Source organism: Emydura macquarii, unplaced genomic scaffold, assembly GCF_026122565.2.
Source record: "Emydura macquarii macquarii isolate MOO-44397 ecotype Brisbane River unplaced genomic scaffold, CSIRO-AGI_Emac_v2 contig_2531, whole genome shotgun sequence".
Classification (NCBI taxonomy): Eukaryota; Metazoa; Chordata; order Testudines; family Chelidae; genus Emydura; species Emydura macquarii.
The window spans coordinates 6,908,616-6,933,400 of NW_027132668.1; the positions used below are offsets into that span (position 1 = coordinate 6,908,616).

General features: G+C 41.0%; 1 protein-coding gene across 4 annotated transcripts in view; it reads left to right on the top strand.

Annotated features, from left to right (window-relative positions):
* The first annotated feature begins 3,060 nt into the window (after positions 1-3,060).
* Positions 3,061-24,785, top strand: part of GAS6 (growth arrest specific 6) — a 61,319-nt gene continuing 39,594 nt past the window's right edge. The window contains exons 1-5 of one of the 4 annotated variants that reach the window (XM_067563641.1): positions 3,061-3,279; positions 4,006-4,172; positions 18,952-19,010; positions 19,297-19,321; positions 20,094-20,156. In XM_067563641.1, coding sequence (XP_067419742.1) covers positions 3,201-3,279; positions 4,006-4,172; positions 18,952-19,010; positions 19,297-19,321; positions 20,094-20,156 — 393 coding nt within the window. In that variant the 5' untranslated portion in view covers positions 3,061-3,200. Of the gene's footprint in view, positions 3,280-4,005; positions 4,173-11,842; positions 11,945-18,951; positions 19,011-19,296; positions 19,322-20,093; positions 20,157-24,785 lie in introns of those variants that run through there. The other 3 variants (XM_067563642.1, XM_067563644.1, XM_067563643.1) reach the window with 3 other exon arrangements.

The following is a 24,785-nucleotide window of genomic DNA, read 5'->3' on the forward strand; positions in this document are numbered from 1 at the left end:
TGCAAGCTGGGACTAAGGATTCTGTACTTCAGCATTATGCCTTTTGGCCTTGATAATCAGCCCGTGGGCTGATCCCATCGCACTGTGCTTTCTACCTCAGGATTTGGTCCTAAAATTGCTAGCAAATTTGTAATAATTGGGGTGACCTTGCCTAGAAGGCAAGTGTGTCTCAGAATGAATATCTGGTTTTGCTAGTGCCTTAAGCCACTTTTGAATTTCAGTTACAATTCTGACCTCTAATTAAAGGAAATCACATTAAGCTGAATCCAAAAGAGTCAGAGAGGGGACAACTATTTACAGCTTCCTGTCCTTGAAAACTATGGTTTAATTCCCGGCATCAGAGTGGGAACTGCAGTTCACAGCAGTAAGCAGCAAATTCCAGATCTTAATGTGCTACACATATTTTGGCACATTCTCAGCTGGTAGTGTGTATAGGTCAAGGATCTCGGGGATTTTACCTGCTTAGTTATAAGGATTTTCACATTTAAGTATGCTATTTTCCACAACCTTTACATTTAAAAAATATTCTGGTGTAATTTCACAATTTTTGCTATAGTAATTTACACAGTTTTGGTAGAGCCAAAGGTTGAGGGAGGAAGGAGGTTGAACAATCCTTTCATTAGGCTTGGCAGGATTAGATTTTCATTGGTGAATATCGGTAAATGTACACACAATCATACACACACAAACCAACAAATTTTTCCATTCCTAATTAAAATTTACAGATAGGCAAAATAAGAAAAATGCTGCTTGAGAACTTATTAAAGTTTGATATAGGGATATTTACTTCATATATTTTGACATATGATGTTGACAATTTGTGGGTTTTAAACTGTTATAAAGCTTTAACTTTTTGAATCTCAACATCTCCTGACATTAAATAATTATTGGCCCCCCCATAATTTCCCACTATCGTGAAAATTTAAATAGATAAAAAATAAAAAAATGCTTAAAAATAAACGTCATTATCTGTCAAAATGATAAAATAATATAAAAATCTAAGTCTGCCAAGTCTACCTATCATCTCTAATGGTAATCCTACAGGTCAGGTCTGAGGCATTTTGGCCAAGTGGGGAAACTGGACAACCCATAGGATAAAGGTCTTCAGTCTCCAATGAGGTCAGGCCATTGTAGGGGCCTAGACTAGATCCATAGTAGGGAAAATAGGGGCAATTTTTGTTTCCCATTTACCTTATATAGGAAACAATTGCCTTATTTATTCATTTTCAAACTCTTCCCTAAAAAAGACAAGAATCTTATGAACTTCTGGTTTCCATCTTTCTTGAGCAACACAATACTTCATAAGATGGTAAAAAGTCCCTATTATGTACCTAGCTGATGGAGTGCTGTATATGGGAGAATAATTCCTTCCCGACCTCCAAAACTGACCATCTTTTATCCTGAAGCATGATTTCTGATCTCTCATTTACTCTTATTAGTATCTTATCTGGCATTCTATGGCTACATTCTGAAACCACAAATGTTATCATGAAATTAACCAATTTTTAAAATGTCCAGTTATAGCACTGATTGAATGAAGGCCTGTACCAATGACTTTTCACTGACTAAGAATACATGATGAATTATCTATAATTTGTTCAAAATATAAATATTCCCTTGTGTGTTGGTAAGGAACCAGGTCAAGAGAAGTGACTGACCATTGCTCTTCAGAATTTTGAATACTTTACTCAAATCTCCTCTAACTCTTTTCCTTACCAGTCTAAATAATACTAAATTTTGTATTCTTATCAAGGACAACCGTTTGTATATTCCTAGCCATTGGTGTTGCCCTTCTCAGGATCTTTTTTTATCTCTGCTATATATTTCTTAATGTGCAGTGACCTACAAGCTCATACATGCAACCGAAGACCTCTGTGCCCATAGAGAACCTCTTTAAAGTCAATCAGGGTCTAAAACTGGACACCAGGGCAGACTATCATTGTTCAATATAGTGTTGTTTTAATATTTTATGCATTTCTTTTCTAAGCTTTTCATGCTCTTAGAACTAATTTCATGTTTTAACTGCTACTGTGTTCTGGGCAGATACAGGAAGGAAGTATATGCATATTAAAATATCTTACTGTATTTAAGATATTAAAACATTGTGTATTGGTCAACAAGTCTGGGAAGATTTTTCTGCCTATTTATGTAAGCCTGAAAACTGCAGGTATTTTGAAGCATTTACAGCATCTCTGTGCTACCTGTCATAGTGTAACTACTGAGGAGTCATAAGGGATTGAACAGATAAGGGAACATTTTGGTTTAAACCAACATCTATCAAGCAATCTCCCAGAAAATCTCCCTTGGAAACCATTAGCTGAAAATATTAAAGTGAAAAGTGAAAGCCTTATTTGTGAAGAAAAATATATAGAGGAAAAACAATCTACGCACCCTGTTTCAACTAGAATTAGGTTTGGTTTGACCGCTAATTCTCTTTATCCTACTAATCCCAGAATTTAAATTTCATCTGATTCCAGGGAGGGAAAAAAACCCACTTCTAACTTTTTGGGTAAACTTTCAGTTTATCGGTATATCTTTCTTTTAAGTACCCCAACCTATGCTGCTCACTTAACTCTTCTAAACCAACTAAGCCCCAATCCTACAAGTATTTTACACTTGTGCTTAAATTACGCCCACAGCTAGTACCACTGAAGTAACACCTCAGTGCTGAGTCCAGTGGGATTATTGACGTGCATAACGATGACCTGCAGATGGCCGAAGTGTTTGCAGAATCGGGGCCGGAGGTCTCCAGGGCTCAGATCCTCTGAACGCAAAACAAGGCGGAGAGGTGAGCGAGAGACGGAGATTTTAGTCCTTGCACGGCGTCTGATTGCCCTATAGCCAGGAATGTTTTTTTTACAAGAGTCACTGAGCTGCATTAGTCACCTGAGGCCAGGCACACTCAGTTCAGTCCCTGCTGGACTTTTCCTGTGTGCACCCTGCAGGCTTGTCTCCAGCCCCACCCCGCTGCGCTGCACGAGCCGTAGGGCGATAGGTGTGTCTCTGCGGCTCCCTCGGCCTGCAGCGGGGGGGAACTTTCTAAATGATTGGGCGAGAGAGAGGAACCAGGAACCGCGCTGGGCTCTGCAGCCTGCTCGCGCGCGCCGCTCGCTGCTGCCTCCCGCATTAGCCGCGCTCTCTCCGCCCGTGCCGGACCGGACCGGACCGCCCCGCTCCCAGCAGGGCAGCCCAGCCCCAGCATGCCGCAGCCCACGGCTCCCGCCGCCGCCCTCGGCGCTGCCCTCCTGCTCGCCCTGCTGGCTCCAGACTCCTCTCCCAGTGAGTGCCTCCGCTCGCCCCCCTCCTCCAAGCCAGGGGAGAACGTCCCTAGACCCCTTCCCCTTGAGGGACCCCATCCGCAGCAATGCGCCAGCCGAGCCCCTGCGTGCTGCCAGGGGAGGGCGGCGGCGGCGGAGGAGGCAGCTCCCCCGCTTTTCTCCCAAGGGCACCCAGAGAGCGTTGGGGGAGGGGGGATGACTGGCGTTTGCTAGGGGCGCGGTTGGGGGGGGTGACTCTGTGGCACTGTTGTGGGGGGCGGGGGGCATTCCTGTGGGGGTGCACGCTTGTGGCCTTGTTTTGCGGGGGGGGGGTGCGTGAGGGTGGCGGGTGTGAGGGCCCGCACCCCTGTGGCATGGCATGGAGCAAAGGGGGCGCCTGGTGCCTGCCCAGTGTTTGGGAAGGGGGTGTGTGTGCGCATGGTGGGGTGTGTCTCGCGCGTGTGGGGGGCGCGGGAGCCGGGAGCGCACGTGCGGGGGGCAGAGCTCTGCGCGGGGGCCGCAGGATTCTGGTCTGTGCAGCGGGGGAAGGGGCGAGCTAGGTGCACGGAGCGGGGCTGGGCTGTTGTGACACTGACTGGCCTCTGCGGCGGGGGAGAGGGGTGCACGACCGGGGCGCCGCTCTCCTCCTGCTTTGTACCGGTGCCGGCTTTGATTCCAGCCTGTATTTACCGCTGCTGCCCTTCTTCTCCCGCCTCCCCCTTGTTCCTCTGTTTGTCTGCGGCCGCAGCCGTGCTGCTGAGAGCCCCGGAGGCTGCCCAGTTCTTGCGGCAGAGGCAGCGCCGAGCCTACCAGATCTTCGAGGAGACCAAGCAAGGCCATCTGGAGCGGGAGTGCGTAGAGGAGCTGTGCGGCAAGGAAGAAGCCAGGGAAGTGTTTGAAAACGACCCTGAGACGGTAAGAGCCGGGGGACGGTGATGAGCCGAGCTGCTGATAGATTTGGGGTTTACTGTCACTCTCTCGCTCCCCGGCAACAGCTGGAACGAGGGCGCCAGCTGTCCGCACAGCTGGGGAAGTTGTTCAGGAGAGGAGGCGAGCCATTAGATAAATAACTTGAAACCCTTCAGCATAACCACCGCTTCCCATAAGAGGACTGTGTTAGTGTTGTCAGGCCAAGAACGTAACAGGAAAAATGGTCAAATTTACTGAGCTGACATTATTTTACATGAGCTTCCCATTTAAAATCTCAGTATGCTGCTTTCAAACTTAAAAGGCCAAATTCATTCCTGGTGTAGCTCCAGCAAATCAACAGTTACACCAAGGTGACAGTGTTACAGCATTTCTGTCTGGGCACCTTTTTCTCCCTCTTCTGGCTCCCCTCCGCCATCTCTTGATTCCCAAGACATTTGAAATTCTCTTAACTATGTCCCAAAAGAACATGTGAAAATTTATTTTCTGACAGAGGACATTTTTCATAAATACACTTTAAAATTTGAAGCCTTTTTTTTAGTGAGTGTTTTGTGTCTGTGGTTTAGAATTGGGAATGCTCCATGTAAGAAGAGGGGAGGACAGAAATGACTTTGACAGCATTTTTAATAAAATGGCATTGCTGTAAATCTGAAGGACATCTAGCTTCACACTAAATCACAACCTACAAAGACAATTTATACTTAAAGTGCTCATGAGTATATTTTTATCTTTAGTGTTGTGTTCTTGTGGTACTTTGTATGGATATAGCTGTCTTGTTTTTCTAAAGTTTGCTTATTTTCTTTTCTTGTTAGTTTGCACATTTTGGGTGTTCTGTTTTGAATAGACTTCCACCTTTCAGGGATTATCAGGCATTAGTTTAGTTGTGGGGAGTGAATTTCTTGGAGATCACATGGAGGCTTGATATTGCACAGGGAGTTCATGTTAATGCTTTGATGCTTTTTGAATGGTAGGAGATGCATAGTTCAGGAGTGGGTGGGGAAGAGGAGGGCAGGACTTGGCTTTTCCTATTGAGTTAATGTTTTGTATCTGAGTAAAAACATGTCTTGACATGTATACCTTAATAGGCTAACAGTGCATTGGATAGTTACAAAGCAAAAGTAAAAAGGACAGCAATTTGCAAACAGATTCTAATGCTGTTTTTTCTTCTATCTGTAGTTCAACATTTAAGATCAAACTCCTGTTTAGTTTGGCCCACAAAGGATACGTTACACGCCTGCTTGCATACATACACTTATACTTAGATCTAGTAGTATTTGGTGCTCTGTAAAATAGATAGATTGAATACAATATAAACACTAGTAATGAGGTGTCAGACTGGCTGACACAATTATTTTTCCATATTCTCATTGAGCTAAAATGTTTTAGAATCTTACACTCATTCCATGTAGAAGTGCAAGAAAAATCCAAAATGTGACCTTTGACCTTTCATAAATGAAGGTAATCTGAGGTCACCAGTTGTATTTATTTAATTTTAGCCAAGAAAATTGGCAAGGGTGAGCAAGTGTATAACAGCTGTTTGGTCTCTTTTTAATTTTGAAAAATCTTTAAGGGAATATTGTCAAGGTTGTCAGGCCTCTAATATTTGTGTCCTCTTGCATATTCTACATGCACCCAAAATGTTATGTTTTAAAATGCTGCAAGCTCTTCAGGGCCTCTCTCCTAAGACAGCCATCAGTCCCCCCAGAATGCTGAATTTATTAGCAATGTGCCCATGTAATTCTCACCTCAGACAAATCTTGTGCCCCTTCCAATCTAGTTGTAGATCAATATGTGGCATGGAGGCAGCACTGGTTGTGCTGCTGGACAGTCAACTAAGGATTATCAACAGAGGTAAAATACTTACGCTATTATTATTACATCTGTTGGGAGCCATCAGTACTATTAATCAAAAGGTATCTACAGTAGGCAGCAGAGGTGGATGAAGTCCCATTAAGGTGATTCTGCTACTTCTTTGACAGAGCCTAGAAATTTTGATGGACAGTTGTTCCTCATCATTTAGTGCTCTTATCTGTATAACCACACTTGGCTTAATACTGTCACCTCTCCGTCTTTACATGTATAGGGGGCAACTGAGGGCATTTGCTAGATGCTGTGATCTGTGATGCTATCAGTACACACATGACTGTCTTATCCTGTTGTTCGGGAGAATCAGGGACGTAGATGAGCAACAGCTGGCTTTCAGGAGCCATCTCTCAGTGCCCCACACTGACAATACAATCGATGCAAGCGCTCCTGGTTGAGGACACACATTGCCGAAACAAGGAGCAAAGTGCAGGCACATACAAGGATGTAATTTACTGTGGCGGCTGTATGCTGATGTAAGTTAGGTTGACTTAATTTTGTAGTGTAGACATGGCCTAAGGTTTAGTCTAGACCAGTGTTTCTCAACCTGGGGGTTGTGACAGTTTTAGAGGGGTCGCAAGTGCAGAGCTGGTATTGGGGGGGCAAGAAAGGCAATTGCCTGGAGCCACAGGGGCGCCATGAAACTAAGTTACATGCCTCAGCCCCGTGGGAGTGGGACTCAGGCTTCAGGGGTACAGTAGTTTGGAAAGGTTAAGAACCACTGGTCTAGACTAAGAGCTTGTCTACATGGAGTAGTTAGTGCATAGTAAACAAGGGTGTGAATTTAATGAGAGTAGCTAGTGAGCTTTAACTCCCCATGTGGACATTCTTACTGCATGCTAAGGGTATGTCTATATTGACAAAGTCGCTGCCACCAGATTGATCTTTCTGGATTGATTGAGCAGTCAGTGTAGACCCGCTCAATTGATCAGGAAGTCGACTGAGTAAAACCACCCCCTCAAGTAGCGTAGCGCTGCGTTCCCATCGGCGCAGTGCAGACGGCGCGCAGAAGGGAAGCACAGCAGTCGACAGGAGTTACGCAAGCTACTCTGCGTAGTTTGCATAACTCCCGTCGACTGCTGCCGAATCGCCAGGTCAATGTAGACTAGGGCTAAGAGTTCCCTCAAGCTGTTTAGCTAATTCATTTCCAGTGTGTACTAAGCTAATCCACAGGAAGGTACTCTTAGCATTCAGTAAGTGTCTGCATGGGGAGAGTAGCCAACTACTGCAGGCTTTTTCGCCATGTAGACAAACTCTTAGATTTAAAGGTATGATATAAAATCATATTAGCTTGTTTGGTTTAACTAACACCTCCAACAACCTCTAGTCAAGACAAGTTGTACTTTATTATGTGCTCAGTTAGTCAAGTAAAAAGCCTAGGTTTCCTCCTAATCCTAAAATGTTTACTTCAGAGCCAATTTTGGAATTGTTCCTTGTGGAAAGATCGCTCTATTGACCCAGTATACAGAAATGAAACATTTTGACTTGCACCTACAATAGGTAGGATGACTACAGGATTATCATTTTGGTGTCTTGCAAGCATTATTTTATTGATCAACTTTTCAGAAACACATCTGAAAACAGACATTAGCAAAGATGTAAACTTTCTTAAACCTGAATGATGGTGTTGCCACATTCGTGATTACTTATATCAACTGCTAATCACATTATACCAGGTGAAGTTAAATAATCATTTATTTGCAAGTAAATACACCTTTTCCTTTTATATTAGGGAGAATATTGACTAGTCCCAGACGTGGGGAGGGAAGATCATTAGTTACATTTCTAGTCTGAAATTTTTCCTACCCTTAAAAGAAAACAAGGTTGTACTGTCTGTATGACTATAAATGGTTAAAAAAAATGCATGTTGGTTATTGGGTCTTGCGGCCTATCTTTTACATGACACTGATTGCACATCTTTAGATATTGCTGCAAAGCTCCTGGATACGCTGAAATGTTTTGGCAGCTAAAAGAGGCCTGCAAAATAATCAGAGTATTTTAACAGATAGATGATGAAGAAAAATAAGAAGGAGAGCATGTTAATGGAGGAGGATTGCTTCTTAGCATTACCTCTTAAATAAATGAGCTAGGTGTGATAAATAAGGTTGAAGTTGCAAAATATCTTGGATATAGAGATAAGAATGTTATCTTAGTTAAAATGTTGATGGGGGCCTCTATAAAGGGCAATAATACACAAATATTTGCCTGTAGTATTCAGTCAGGTATATTAGCTTGTTAACTTACTGATAAACTGTTCTGGAATTTGGCTGAGCTATTTTGAAAATGGGATTTTGTATGAGTAGAATCGTAGGAGTAGAAAGAAGAGTGCAATAGAAAGTAACTAGCAATTTTCCAGTGAGCATGGATTTCACTTTTTAAAAAGTGTGGTAATTCAGTTTGGAATATGGGGGTGGTGTGTTAGGATGTAGTCTCTCATTTTCATCAATTGTTGTTGACAATGCCACAGCAGCTACTTGAAAACAAATGACTATTGTGACAATTATTGTTACTACCAAGAAATTACTAGTATTTCTGCTGTATGCATTTGAAATTGCATTGCAGTAGATTATTTTTAAGGATTCTGGATCACGTTTCTGGGCCAGATCCCCAGCTGGGGTGAATTGGTTCAGCTGTATTGAAATCAGTGGAGCTATGTTAGTTTATACCAGCTGAGGATCTGGCCCTTCTGAGTTTACTGTGCAAATGTATTGTAACGTGGAAAATCAGTTAATATTCATCTGTGTGCAGAATGGGCAACTGACTTCCCAAAATGCACATGGATAGTCCCACTGTGTATCTGAGTTCACAGCCTTACCACTTTTAGCACTTGTGTTTTGGCAGAGATGTAGATAAGAGAACTGATATAGTTAGTGCAAGTCTATACTACAAAAGTAAGTCGACCCAAGTTACGTTGACTTACAGCCACCTCAGTTACTAAATCAGTTTTACATGTCCACACTACGCGCCTTGTGTCAGCAGTGTGCATCCTCACCAGGAACAACTTGCACCGATTTAACTGCCAGTGTGGGGCATTGTGGGATGGCTTCTGAAAGGCAGCAACAGTTAATGTAAGCAACGCAGTGTCTACACTGACAATGTGTCGACTTAACTACATAGACCTAAGCGCTATCCCTCTCGTGGAAGTGGCGTTATTAAGTCAGTGTAGTGGGCGAGTTACATTGGTGGAAGCTACATTTTAGTGTAGACACTTACAGAGTTAGGTCTATGTAAGCGGCCTTATGTCTCCCTAACTCTGTACTGTAGACCAAGGCTTATGCAAGATATGTAGCATAATTCACTGATTGCCTAATGGTTCTACTAGTGATGGAAGACATGAAATGGCATGTGAACATCCGTTGTCTTTGTCTTCAAATTTTTTTCTCCATGCAGAATTTTTTGACCTGGATGCAAATTTGGCATTGTCGTTCTAAGTTTCTGTCTTCAGGACTGATGTCTAGCTTCAGAAAGCACTGGATTTAGTACCAGACAGACTGGATTAGAAGCATGGTTTCAGTTATGAATTTAGCTATAGAGTGGACGCATGAAGGCTTGCAAGGAAATTGAAAATTTAACTCTTCTGGGAAAAGTATGAATTGCAGTGGGTGCCTCTTGTCATATTAAAAAAAAAAAATCAACATTCTTTGTGATCAGGTGATCTTACCAAGAATTTGTGTTTATGAAACTGGAGCAGTGGCTAGTATATAGTAAAGGTCAGATCTATAGTTCTGTTATGGTCTTGTTAAGTATGAATTTTTGTTATTGTCCCATCACATGATGTTCACAATAGAGCACAGTGAAGTTACAAACATAGACTACAGTTCCTGAAACTTTATTCCTCTCTTCTAGGAAGGATGTTGGCAGCTGAAATATTTAGGTCATACTCCTAATAATAGAGATGTTGATATCGATATCTACATATTAATATCACGTTAGAAAAGTAGGAAGGAATGTAATGGTGGCAGGAGGGAAAGAGATCTAAGTGGAGGGATGAGAGGTGTAAAATTTCTTTAGGTTCTGTTGGCGGATTTATGTAGTCTAGACATGAATAATATCCATATTAACTTTCAGCCTAAATGTCTTTGTCCCCCTCTTGCAAGATTTGCTCTAAAAAATCTTTTAAACATTTTATTTTCTTATAGTATTTTGCTATATTGTAGATGAAGGACCAAATTTACTGCTAGCATAAATGGAGCCAGCTCAATTAAAGTCATTAGAGTTGTTTGTTTATGCTAATACTAAATTTATTCAAGAGAGTGTGAGAGTTATAGGAAAGTTTTGTGCTAATGACCTAAGCTAAGTATACTAAAAAATGGGGTCACAAACATAGATGTATGAGGTTAATTGATTTCAAGAAAGGAAATTTTGGGAAAATTAAAAATTTAGTGAGCACACTGCAGCAGAAAAACATATTGAAAGAGATGAGCCGAATTTGCCACTGACTCCACTGGTGTTGTGCCCATTTGAGCTGCATCCACTTTCGCAAGTGTGGAAGAAAACTGGGAATCCTGAAACACACCATAACTAACTCACAACGGGCCACAGTTCCTCTGCGAGGAAAAGCATGAGAAACCAGAAGTGATGTTATGAAGGACTGTTCAAATATATGATGGAAAAAGGAAACTTAAAATGGAGAATTGTGAGGGAGGGGGATTGTACAGGGTTCGAGCAAAGGAAGAAGCATGGGAAAATCAGAATGAGTTAGTGTGAGCCAAAGAACTCTAAGGATACAGTGGGCTTTTAGTAATATATCGGGGGTGGTGGGTAGAGAAGGGAATAAATATCAGAGAGAACAGGCTCCTTAATACGTCAGGGAAACAAAATCAGTTATGATTCTAAAATGGCAGAACAGCTTTCTTTTTAAATAAAGAAGAGAGGGTGGACTATTGGGAATTAAGGCAGACACTGTTAGTATAGCTGTTTGATGAAAATCAGGTAAAGGATTACATTGGAAACATTGAATATGTGCAAATTGGCAGTTACAGTTTATCTGCTCTCCAGGGTCTTAGATGAACTTAATGAACCACTGAAAACTACTTTTCAAGAGTTATGAAGAACCTGGGAAGCATCAGAGGATTGGGAGGAAACCAGCAAATGTGATACTGATCTCGTTTAAAATGGAAAAAATGTAATCCTGGTAACTATCATCCAACATACCCAACTTCAGACCCTAGTAAGATAAATGAACAAGCATTAAATGACAATATTCTAAGCAACTTGAAACCTGGATTCATCTCCTCCTCCCACCACACCTTTTCTCTCATATTTGGTGGAAGTTATTGAACAGATTTCCCCTCCTCCCTGTCTGCCCCCTTTGTTGCTGTTTTACTGTGGCAATCTGTTCTCTAGGGTGTGTGCCCCAGCAGCATCCCTGTTAGTGAGGTTCCTTTTTTCTGTTTCTTGATTATAAACAGTGAGACTCAAAGAGGGAGAGGCTTGTGAAGCTGAGGAAGAAGAGCAAGTTTTGATGTCCTGTCCATGCGGTGCCTTGTGCTGTCTGCCAGTGTGGGACAAAGGGACCTTAGCTGAAGAGAAGGAAGGAGAAAGGAGTACAAGGCTATAACTAGACTGACCATCATTGTTCAGAATGACACCTGGTGGTGGCGCTCTTTATAATAGCATGTACCATTGGAAATTGGGTTGTTTACCTCTCAGACTTACTCCCAGCAGAGCATTCCCGTGAGTTCCAGAACAGTTCATGACCAGTGAACAGGGAAGGAAGGATGGCTTTGTCACTGATCTCCTGGCTCCCAGTCCAGTCTCTCAATGTTTAATTCCTGGCTCTGCCACAGACTTCCAACGTGGCCTTGGGCATGTCAACAAACTTCCCTATCCCTCAGTTGCCAGTCTGCTCTGGGACTAAATATATTCATGTTGTGAAGTTCTTAGGTTCTGCAGTGGTGAGTGATTAAATTAAAAATCCTATGTGTAAATAATTTAAATAAGAACAAAACAAATATGCTCGTTTTGTTTAAAAATTACAAAATCATTAGAGAGACAGGGTGGTTGAGGTAAAATATCTTTTATTGTACCACCTTCTGTTGGTGAGAGAGACAAGCTTCCGAGCTACATTTTGTAGCTTGAAAACTTGTCTCTCATCAACAGAAGTTGGTCCAATAAAAGATACTACCTCACCCACCTTGTCTCACCTATATGTTGGGACAGACACAGCTACAGCAACACTGCATACAATGATGGAATAAAATCAGTAGGTAAAGGGAATGTGATAGATGTAGTGTAATGTGTCTGTACTTCAGTAAAGGATGTAATACAATGTTCTCTGGGATCTTACCTGAACATTTAATTTAAAATGGGTCAGATATGACCGTGTCAATCTGTTTGAAGAATGACTGAATGATCTCAGAGAGTAATGATACATAGTCATGTATCAAGTTGAGTAGAAATGTCCTTTTAATTGCACCAGGGATTGTTGTTACGTCCAGTTTTACTTAACATCATTATTAATTATCTAAACGGGAGGTAAACAATAGATTACATTTATGAATGATACAAATTGGGATGTGTTGCAACTAGAGAGGCTGCAAAGAGGTACAAAGAGTGATTTGTAAAGAGATTAGGTAAATATAGACTGGAGAGCAAATTAAATTCTTCCTTTTAAAATTGCAGGCTATTACAGCTGAAGAAACATAAGATACCAGTAGAAAGTAGATGGACTCCCAATGGAAGTGGTAGAGGAATCCTCATGGCATAAGTAATTTAAAAACTGGGCTGGATTAGCATAGTTTATAACCAATCCAATGGAAACAGACTGCAATCCAAAGCCATTAACAAATATCCTAGCATTTGGCCCCATGGATCATTCTAATCCATTTCAAATAATTATTGCCCAATCAAGCATGGTCTCAGACTGCCAGTAGAAATCCTCATTGTCTGCTCTTTGCTTTTTGTTCAGCAATGAGCCATGTGGCCATTTCTTTCTTTTCTCTCGTTACTGTCTTGTTATTGTTTTCTTTAATTCATGCAAACTTAGTTTTATGGTTGTGTTTTATTTTTAACCATAATGAAAAATTCTTGTCTGGATTGGACTCAAGAATGTGTTGTTTGGAAACAGTCCTGTCTCTCAAAGGGAGAGAAAAGATGTCTTAAACTTTTGCTTCCAGTGTCAATGATTCTGTAGCAATATCTTGTATTCCCTTAGAATAGAAACATAACTGCTGGTACTAGAAACCCTTTTCTTAAATATAATTATAGTAAAGGTGAGTGGTTTATTGGGCAAAATAATCAACTTTGTGGAAGGGACAGTCATCTAGTTTTGCAGTGTAATAGTTGTGCAGTGTGGAATGGACATTTAACAAATAGACACTGTACCCAAGTGCCACCCAAAGAAGATATACGTTTGTGTTGTGATGGCAGTACTGAAGACTGGACAAAGCTGTAGTTGGATCTTGAGCCGACTTGCTAGATCATGTAAAGTATTGATGATCAAAAACATACAAAAAAATGCTGTGGACTTTCCAAGTCTGACGTGCATACGTCATATCGGCCTGATTCTGCAATGTGCAGAATACCTCTCATGAATTGCTGAAAATCCTCAACTCCTCCTGAAGTTAATAGGAGTTAAGAAGGTTCAGCAGCATACCCGAGAAACTCGGCACTTTGTAGGGCTGAGCCTTTTGTAATCATAATCCATGACTGGTCTGACAAGCCATTTATGAGAGAGAAGGCTTGGGCACTGAACTAGGGATGTAAAAATTAGTTTAATTAAAAATCAGTTTAAATGTTCTATTTTAAACTTGTGGGGTAGGAGGGAGGGGCAGGGGACGGGACGGGACGGAGCCATGCTGCGGTAGCTGGGCAGCTCTCAGTGGCGAGGAGCTGAGCCGAACCCAGTGCTTCCTCACCAGCAAGAGCTGCCCACCTGCTCTTGCTGGCAGGAAGCCAGCACTGCTGCTGTTCGCCTCCCCCGCCCCGACTTTAAACAATAATCAGCTGTTTAAAACGTTTAAACAGCTGATCACCCTTTAAACGGTTAGCCTTTTACATCCCTACACTCAGCAAAATATTGGCTCAAGCTGAATTTACAACTTTGGTCGGAAATTATTTGTAGGACATTGCCATTTAATTATGTTGTTAAACTTCAAGCATACTTCCTCCTTTTCCCTTGATGCACAGGAATTTAGGGCTATAGGGCAGAATTTGCACCCTTAAAATGTGTGCAATATTTTGCTGACACAAATCTCAGGAGCTAAATGATTACTGGTATCATTACAGGCAAAAGTCAGCCAGTTGGACTTGTAGCTAGACATAATGACTAACATTTGCACCAGCTATTCATTTGCAAGTTTAAAACAAAAATATGCAAGCACATAGTTTAGAGGCACAAATTACATTTGTAAACCAGGAGTTTATGCCATGTGGATTTTTTTCTAACATATATGTTGCAGAAATTATTTTGGAGAAGTTCTGTGGCCTGTGCTGTACAGGAAGTTAGACTAGGTTAACACAGTGGTGCCTTCTGACTTTGGAATATATGAATCTAGATTCTATGATTCTGGGAATCTAGATGAAAACCTGCCTGATAAAGAGAAAGTGGAAGGCAAGAGCCATGTAAGGTTTTGAATAACAGTAAATGGTGCAGGGGTTGTCACCTCATTGTAAGATGTTACAAGTAGACAAGAAAACCAAGCAAACTTAATTTCAAGTTACTATGCTGATTCCGTGGGTCTACAAAGATAACCTATCCTGATGAAGATAGGTAAGATGTTTCCCTTCTTTTGGGAGAGAAAGCCCAGTATTCTGATGCAAGTTTTTTGTAATGCTGCATTTTATTTCCTGATGGTAAAAAACAGCTAGGCTATTAAAGTGGAGCTACCAAGGAAAAATAAATTGGTCTTTGTGCCCTTTTATGCTTTGTTTGCGAAGTCTAAAGAAGACCTGAGAAGATTGTACCCCTTCCCACCCGCTTTTTTTTTAACATTAGAAATTCAGATGTTGTGTCTCTTGAAGGACTGCGTCCCTCTCTACATTGGGAAAATGTTCATAAAATTGCCCACTTTTGCTAACACTGGTTTAGTAGATCCACTGGTGTTAACAACATTGGAAGCCCTAGTGTAAATGAACTCTCATCAGATACCACCAGCATTTAAACACTGAGTTGATTAGACCCTGCTTTGATAGGGTTACATAAAATGGTGTTAAAATAAAACAGAGGCTATTGACAGACGATCTACTCTAGGGCTCCCAATATTGCGGAATTAGTTTTAGTCACAGTGGGAAAATTTCCCTGTTGTAGACAAGGTCTTTGTTATGCTTTCAGAAGAGCTATTTATTATACTATGGCTCACCTAAGGACTACTTTCTGAGTTGATGGTCTTCCATCATCTCTTAAAATGTGGTTGGACAAATACTTCCCTGTGTAACTTCACTATCTTCTGGATGGTAATGCCAAAGGTGAATGTGATGCAGTGGATTTAAAATAAATTGAAGTAAAAGTACTAAATACCTTCAAACATGGTTATACCATTGATTGTTGGAAACAGAAAATGGAAAAGAAATTGTATTCATTACATTGAAAGACTCATTTTTTAAAAAAGCATTTAGATCTGCACAGTTAAAAATGAGTCTCTATCTCCTGGTCACTAAAGAAAAAGTCTTCAAGCGAGAGTCTGTCTGGAGAGACTGGCCCTGTGCCATTTTCTGCTTCCGTGGAGGGGAGGGGACTAGGATCACTTCTCTCCTTTTTTTCTGAGATCTGTGCTGCGTAAGTGTGGAGGCACATGTTACCTTGGATCCATCTTATTTACAGATGACTTTAGGCAATGCTGGATATGCTGCATTTTATGCAATCCCATCCTTGGAAGTTGAGGCTTCTCTAGCTACTGAATTATTAACAAGTAGGATCTAGATAAAAGATATACCTCTCCCACCTGTCTTGCCTATATCTTGGGATCTTTCATTGGTCCAATATCTTTTATTGGCCTAACTTCTGTTGGTAAGAGAGACAAGCTTTCGAGCTATATTCTACAGACTAGAAACGCTTTGAAGCTTTAATAATACAAAATTCTAACCAGTGGTCCTGCAAACAATACCACGTTGACTTTAAGTCACTTTCTGTTCTAAAGATGGGAGGTAATTCAGCCTTCATTCTAGGTTAAGCCTTTGGTTTTAGTCAATCAGAAACACAGAACCACTAGCTCTATGAAAGCCAGCAGCAGTGGAAATTCATCTGAGTGTGGTGGAGCTCAGCTCTTGTTATTACTTTAATCATTGTTCTTACAACTCAGAACTAAGTCCATTAAATAAAAAGTTAAACCATCATGAGCAAATGATATTAAAACCCATAGTGGGTATTATTTTTATTTAAAATCTGTGGCAAAGGGTGAACCATTCAAATAGGTCCTCCTACAGTCTCAGAGGTAATATTGATCTTGATTATTGATCAGGGGAGGAGTTTGGCATAAAATAAATAAATGGGCCATTGGAGGAAGGGACAAAGGTTAAAATTATATTGTAGATTTCAGTTGAAATTAGTTACGTATCCTGTATGTCTCTGGATCACAGCGTATAGTGGAAAAGCATTTGGTCATTTTAATTTTGATGCTGTTTGGAAAGCCATGAGCAGTCGCAGAGCTACAGTTTTGTCCACAGACTTAGTAAACTAGCACTGCATTAATTTGTGGTGAGTTTGTATTTAGAAGGTTATGTTTACAAACAAAACAGCTAATCATTTTTAAGTGAAAGTTTGAACATGTTGATGGTACTTTCCCAATAGTCTTCTTACTCATCACAAGTAAGTGGGTGAGTGGATTTTTCATGCCCTGCTTCTTCCTATAACAGAACTCCAACAATCATAATAGCCACCAACTTGGCTGAATGCACATGAACCATGCCATTTCTGTCCCTTCTTATTCACTTTAAATTTTTGTTTTTGTCAATAACTGGGTTGGGTTGGTTTCTGTGGCTGTGCTACATTTCCATTTTTCACATCTGTAGGTTGAAAAAGGGGAAGGATTTAAAGAAATGTCAAATCATTCCCTCACATCCATCGATCTTTTATAATTCAAGTACTGAGGCTTGATTTACACTCACAGCGAAATTTGACGGCAGTTGACAGGAGATACGGAAGCTTCCTAAATTCTGATTAATGCAGTGTCCATACTACGCTGCGCCAACAAGAAATGCCTTCCTGTCAATGCAGTGTTAATCTTTTTGCGGGGGTGGATTTATTGAGTTCACTTCCGGATTGATTGAGCTGGTCTCCACTGATATACCCTGAGTGTAGCTCAGTTCATTGTTAGGTGCGCATCCTGGTGCTCTTTGGAGTACGTAAATTGTTTGTATTTACTTTTATTTTCACACTATTTTTGCTTCATGTTTTTCAAAGCTTTGATTTCTTACTGTGGCTGAGAAACAGTAAAAGTAGCAGAAAAACAAGGAGACCTGATCTAAATGTTATGCTGAGGACCATATTCTGAGGTCCTCAGTCAGTTCTTAGTGACCAAAATTTCTAGTGATTCCAGCAATTCTTGGCCCTGTATGTAACTTTGATTTAAATGTGCTGCAACTTTAACTACTCTCTACTGAAGCTTCTTTTATTTAGGTTACGAGATCATGTAGCTATGTTTCAGCAAGTGGAGCTTGTTCACCAAAAGCTATTGGTCATCTAGACTACAGGAAGACAATAATCCAAAACAGTTTTATATTTCATCACCTAATTGGTCTATTGGATTGCATTTGACAGTTCAGGGGTGTCGTATCAAAGTGTGTGTGTGTATAATGCATGTGTGCAGATGGTAACGTGCACACACGTGTAATGGGAGTTTAGATTAGTTTTGGATTCTTGGGAATTCTACTGCCCAGTGGATCTTGTGGCACACAAGATAATAAAGTGTCATCAAACTATCCCAACCTCACTGTAGATAATAGAGTTTTACTGAAGCCTTTCAACTGGCTTCACAGAGACTGACAGTTATATGTAGTTATAGGTACATCATGATCAGTCAGGGAATAGTCTGCTTAACTCAACCAACAAAACTTAAATCCCTGATGTGGTCAATACTTTGTCCTGAGTCACCTAACTCCCATTAACTTTAGTTTTTAACAATATTTTAAACTAGCAATTTAAAGGAAAACTGTTAAGAGCCATATAATATTGGAAAGAGATCTTTTTCCATGACTACATGTTTTGTCAGCTATTTCGAAGATCCCTTAAGGCAGTGGTCCACAAACTGTGGGGTGTGCCTGTTGTGGGGGCATAGTGGAACTTCCGGGGGGGGGGGGGAGGGGATGCGGTGGGGCTGGGGAAGTCCCCCTAAGGGGACAGGGAGGGAGTGTTACCCAGCCCTACGCTGGCACCCACTTCCGGTACCTGCGCTTGGCCCCTGGCCACAATTCCACTCCTGGCCTGGGGTGGGGGGGCCGCAGACACATTCTGTTACTGGCAACGGGGGGGGGTGTGAGAGGAAAAAATTGAGGACCACTGTCTTAAGGCAATTCATAGCCTATATAAAAAGTGCATTATAAAGATATATTGACCCTTCTAAGCCAGTGTTTCTTGAATGACCAGTCTTTGGACCAACAACGGTCCCTGAGATCTCCCTGACACAGTTTAGGAAGGCAGCAAGCCTGTCCATGGTAACAAAAAGATTGAGAAATGCTTTTCTAAACCATGCTGCTGAGGTTTCCTGCTTTCCCCATATCTGCATGCTCAGGGTGTGTTCTTTTCTTTCAATAGATATTGTTAGTTGTATACATGAATGGGCAGTTTCATAAGGGAAGCTCTTCAGAGTAATAGTGTGCTCCTCATTCTAGAGGCAAAGGTGAAATTTAGGCTTTTACTCTAATGGTTAAGGTGATGTCAGAGTTCTTCTGCTGCAGAGAGACTCCAAAGAGGGGGCAGTGGGTGACTAAATGATTCTGTACTTTTCCCTCTGGTTTTTATCCCCAGATTCCTCTTACTTCCTCTACCTCATGCCATGATCAGCATCTTTACTTCTTGGATAGTGGGTAAGTGACTTCCTGTTCAGTCACTGCCAGCGCCACTTCATAGGTCAGCTGTCAAAAAATTCTTTGAGACACACAATTTTTTCCTGTTCCCCTTCAGATCAAAGTAACATTCCATGGTAATCTGTCTCCATTGGCCCAGGGTAAAAGAAGTTGAGTCTTGCGTTTCAACACCGTTGTGCCGCCACCAGGCTAGGCCACCAAACTAGCAGCAGCAGTTAAAAATAAACCAAATTGGTAATAAAAACTAATATTCAAATAAATCTTTGCTTTTTTCTTTCTCCCACAGGACTATTTTTACCCGAAATACTTGGGTGAGTTACAGTTATTACTTTCACTTTTTGGCAGTGCTGGTATGTGTGCCTAATACTGGAATGTGCAACAGTCAATCTGTCCAAAAGAATGTAATAGAGATCCTCTATTCCATCCTGAAATAGAACCAAGTGCTCCTCATATGATTTTAAAGTGGGTATATTTTATTTCTATCTATATAATTACACACACAAACACTTTACATATATCTATATATATATATATAAAGTGTATGCGTAATGTTGCATTTATCTCTGTAACTTGCATCATTAGTGAACAGTTTGCAGTCTTTTACAGCACATACACTTTTTAATACTTTAGTTTTGAACATATTTTTTTAAATAAGAGGATTAGCTTGCAGACTTATTGCTATTTACATTGTGTATCATTGTCATATCACCACATTGCTTTACATTTGCATTTAGTATTTAACATTACGTTAGCAGTTTTAGAAAGCTCCATATGCTTTTTAGATTTGAGAGAAAACTTTTCTATTTAGTAGGTCAGACTTTAGTAGCTACTAATATCCTTTTAGCACCATGGTAGAAAAATCATATTGTACAATAGAATTATAAATTTCAACTAAACATCAGAGCTAAAATATTTATATGAACTGAGAATAATTTTTAAGACTCCTAGAGGGCTGCAATTTAACATGCATTTTGCACCTGCCTTCCAGAACGTTGCTTAACGAAACATCAGCAGGCCAGATATCAATTTACATACTGTGACAGCTGGCACATAATAATAATAATTTCATTTTCTGTTCTTCAGCTTGTATTGAGAAATTTGGGTCACCGTATACAAGAAGTCCAGATTTCCTTACATGCGTTCATAGTAAGCATTTTTCATATTGTATATTACAACTAAACAAACAATCATACTGTTTGAGGTGGGAAGGCATCTCAGCCATTTCCATTTTGATAGCGCTTTATTGCCCCCCTTCCCATTAGGACCGTATGTAATGTTTGCCACCCTTCCATCTGAAGGATCAGTTGAGACTCTTCCTTCCAGAATCCATTAATGCCACTTCTTCGTCTTCCAAAGGCTGAGTGTTTAGTGATGTGGGCATTCTTTCTCCCCCACTTTCCCAAGGGCTGGGCAATCTGGGAAGCAAGAGACAAGAACTAAGATTTACAATTATGTCTTTCACTGGGCTTGGCTCCTCGTTTTCTTTTTCTTCCCTGAGAAAAAAATAAGATAAAGTTTGGTTCTCTTTTGTTAAGCCTGAATTTCACCTTAAACCGTTTTGGAGTCACTTAAGAGGAACTTTGGTGACTTTCTGCACAGGGTGAATTTCATCCATGACATGACAAATTTCACTGTGTGAAAAGCTGCCAGATCATATTTTACTCAGGTCGTAAGTAAAAAGATAGGTTTTCCTTATTGCCAACCCTGCAAACTCAATTTCGAATCACATTAAAAGTGAAGCTGGGTTCTTTCTGGCTTGTGAATTATTAATTATAAAGATTCTGCAATTGGAAGTTAGTTAACCATTCTGTTAACTGTTCAGTTCCCCCTCCCACAGCTATGTTGGCGCATTAGTGCTAAGAATATAAAGTAGCAAAAATATTTTTTTTCACTAATGTAAGCAGATACAATTCTATATATACCTGGGAAGCAAATCAACTGAGTAAACCGGCATTATTTATACATAATCACTTTAATTTTTCTTCTGTACTTCAGTGTTTTATCATGGTCCAATTTGATTGGTCTTGTAATCCTACCAATGTTGGGGAGTTATGCACGAAAGAGGGATACAGTTACCACTTCACTAAGTTTTCAAGGTTAAAACCCATTAGCATTACAGCAGCTTTCATAAACTGTTCAACAGAGTTGGCTGTTTCTGAACTCCAAGATTAATGAGCAAAATTTCAAGACCTGAATTTAAAAAATGCAGCAACATGACTTACATAATATAAAAGAATTATCTGAATAATTAATAAACATTTTAGAAATATTGGGCCAAAGGGCATTTACCTGTGTAAGGATGAATAAAAGCTGAGGATGGGACTAAGGATTTGCCCAATTGTAGATAAAGAGGTTTAGCACTATAACTGTATATATTCTGTCCAGTTTAAAATCCCAAAATGTTTGAAACAGAATGCAAACAAATGTAATGAGCTAACGGTTGGATTGTGGCCAGCTATTGTGTGGGTACATGGGGAGATGAAAGCAGGTGTGGAAGGAGCTTCTCCATCTTATACCTACTCACAGGGTTTGCTATCATTTCAGTCCTTATGCTCACCTGACCACAAGAATTCCATGAGTCTTACACTTCTCAATGGCTTCATATGCCTGTCAAAACAAAATGGTGGAGTGTCTCTAATATAGCAGACAAATGTATAACAGGATCCAATGGCTGGAGGTTGATGCCAGACCAGCTCAGACTGGAAAGGTGCACACTTTTAACAGTGAGGGTAATTTAACCATTGGAACAGTTTACCAAGGGATGTGGTGATTCTATGTCACTTTGTAACAGTCTTTCTACAAGAAAGTAGCTTTAGTTCAACCAGAAGTTATAAACTTGATGATGGAATTACTGGATAAATTCTATAGCGTATGTTATGCGGGATGTCAGCCTAGATGATATAATGGTTATTTCTGGCCTTAAAATCTATGATGATGATTTTTTTCAATGAGGCATGTAGGTGATGTTGTTTTTATGACTTGACAAATTTCCAGTGCAGTTTTAATCCAATAAATTCATAAATTTCAGAAGATAAAGTTAGAAGTCACAAGTGGCATTCACTATATTCAGACTTTCAAGCTAAGGTCTCATTTTTATATCAATTTTGAAAAAGAACTAGAAGTTCTGTGCCCTGAACTGTATTTCCGAATTAGGATGTGATATCTGGATATAAGGAAAGAGAATGCTTACTTGTGCTAGGGGAGCTAAATGAATGGAGAAGAAGAAGGTCCTGTGAGCCTGATTCTGTAAATTGGGAATAATTCCACTGAAGTCATTGGAATTACACACTGTTGTAAAACTAGTGCAAGAGCATAATCAGATTTACACACCAACCAACCCATGTGGGAACAAAGCATCCAGCACAATGTTGACACTATACAAAGAATAAAGTAGTTAACCCTTCCACTCCCAGTGGCTTTGGACATATTTTAGTATCACACTGTGTTTCTTCCATTTTTCTCTGTAGAACAGGTAAGGATGGAATATGTAGGAAAAGATGCAGACACCAGGGATCCCCTGGAAATCTGGGCCCCAACGCGCTCTACCCATTTTGACTACTAGGTTCCTCTGATGAGCATCATAGAGTGTGCAAGGCTATTTAATGCTGCTTTAAACAAACTTTGGTCTGCATAGGAAAAGGAACATGTTGCTCAGAGCTGCTGTTTCTTGGCTCATTTCCCTGACCACTCCTCTTCCCACTGTCAGCTGTGGCCTGTCAGCTGTGCAGAAACTTTCTAGAATTGGCAGGTGTGCATGTGTAATGGGTAGCCTGTGTAGCTGTCTCTTTCTACTGTGAAGCCTTCCCCATACCCTTTCAATAGTTTTGCTCTTCTCTGCAGAGCTGGGTGGGAGGGATGGACTATAAAATGGATAGAGAACTGGCTAGAGCATAGGGCTCAACGAGTAGTGATCAATGGCTCCATGTCTAGCTGGCAACCGGTCACAAGCGGAGTGCCCCAGGGGTCGGTCCTGGGGCCGGTTTTGTTCAACATCTTCATTAATGATCTGGAAGATGCGGTAGATTGCACCCTCAGCAAGTTTGCGGATGACACTAAGCTGGGGGGAGTGGTAGATACCCTGGAAGGTAGGGATAGGATACAGAAAGACCTAAACAAACTGGAGGATTGGGCCAAAAGAAATCTAATGAGGTTCAACAAAGAAAAGTGCAGAGTCCTCCATTTAGGAAGGAAGAATCCCATGCACAGCTATAGACTGGGGACCGACGAGCTAGGCAGCAGTTCTGCAGAAAAGGACCTGGGGGTAACAGTGGATAAAAAGCTGGATATGAGTCAGCAGTGTGCCCTGGTTGTCAAGAAGGCTAATAGCATATTGGGCTGCATTAGGAGGGGCATTGCCAGCAGGTCACGGGAAGTGATTATTCCCTTCTATTCGGCATTGGTGAGGCCACATTTAGAGTATTGTGTCCAGTTTTGGGCCCCCCACTACAAAAAGGATGTAGACAAGTTGGAGAGAGTACAGCGGAGGGCAACAAAAATGATTAGGGGGCTGGAGCACAGGACTTATGAGGAGAGGGTAAGGGAACTGGGCTTGTTTAGTCTGCAAAAGAGAAGAATGAGGGGGGATTTGATAGCAGCCTTTAACTACCTGAAAGGGGGTTCCAGGGAGGATGGGGCTAGGCTGTTCTCGGTGGTGTCAGATGACAGAACAAGGGGGGAGGTCTAGGTTGGACACTAGGAAAAAGTTTTTCACTAGGAGGGTGGTGAAGCACTGGAATGGGTTACCTAGGGAGGTGGTGGAATCTCCATCTTTAGAGGATTTTAAGCTGCGGCTTGACAAAGCCCTGGCTGGGATGATATAGCTGAGGTTAGTCCTGCTTTGAGCAGGGGGTTGGACTAGATGACCTCCTGAGGTCCCTTCCAACTCTAATATTCTATGATTCTATATTTAGGCCTTGTTTGTGATGAGTCCTTGTTTATCACTGTGAACCTTTCAAGGATGGCTAGGTGCAAAGGCTTTTGTTAGTGATTCTCAGACAGCAACTTCAGCATTTAAAGATAAACTATTAAAAATATGTATTCCTTTGGCAGCAGGCTAGCCACATTCCATTCAATAACAGTTCTCTAGTGCCTGCCTCCCTTTGTCACGATAGTGCGCACTTACTGAAGCCTAAGATAAATTCTTATCTTCTCTACAGCTTGGTCCTGACTAGAAATTCTTGATGTTACTTTAATTACACCTGCTAGGGTGGCTGTAGCCTTATCATTTTTTGATAGAAACAGACAGAATTGTGGGTGGAAATGTAAATACTACTGAAATGTCTGGATTTTCAGGGCTATTTTAAGAGTTCCTTTCCCCTCCTTCCCCCCCCCCCCCAACCAATGCACATTAGACAGAAACCACTACCAATTACATTTTCCCTTTGTTCTTCTGTCCACTTCAGAAATGATGAAGTCTTTATGATAAGCAGAATCACAATTGACAGGTATTTTTGTGAGAATGTATGAACTTGTACCATATCATCCTTTAATCCAGTTACCATAACTAGGCCTTATTAAGCATTCAACAGGAAGAAGAGGGGGAAAGTTTTCATGCCATCCATTGCAGTAATTCAGAAATAAACACAAAACTGTTCCTACGGGGAGACTGGATAACTTGCAGCAACAAAAATGGCTAAACTTATTCCTTGAATCTCTGTAAAGTTTAAAAACACTGTGGGTACAAATGATTTAAAAGGGGTGCTAAGATGGTAGGCACATGTCCTTTGTGGGTGGTGGAAACTTAGGGCTTGTCTGTATGGGGAAACTTGTGAAATA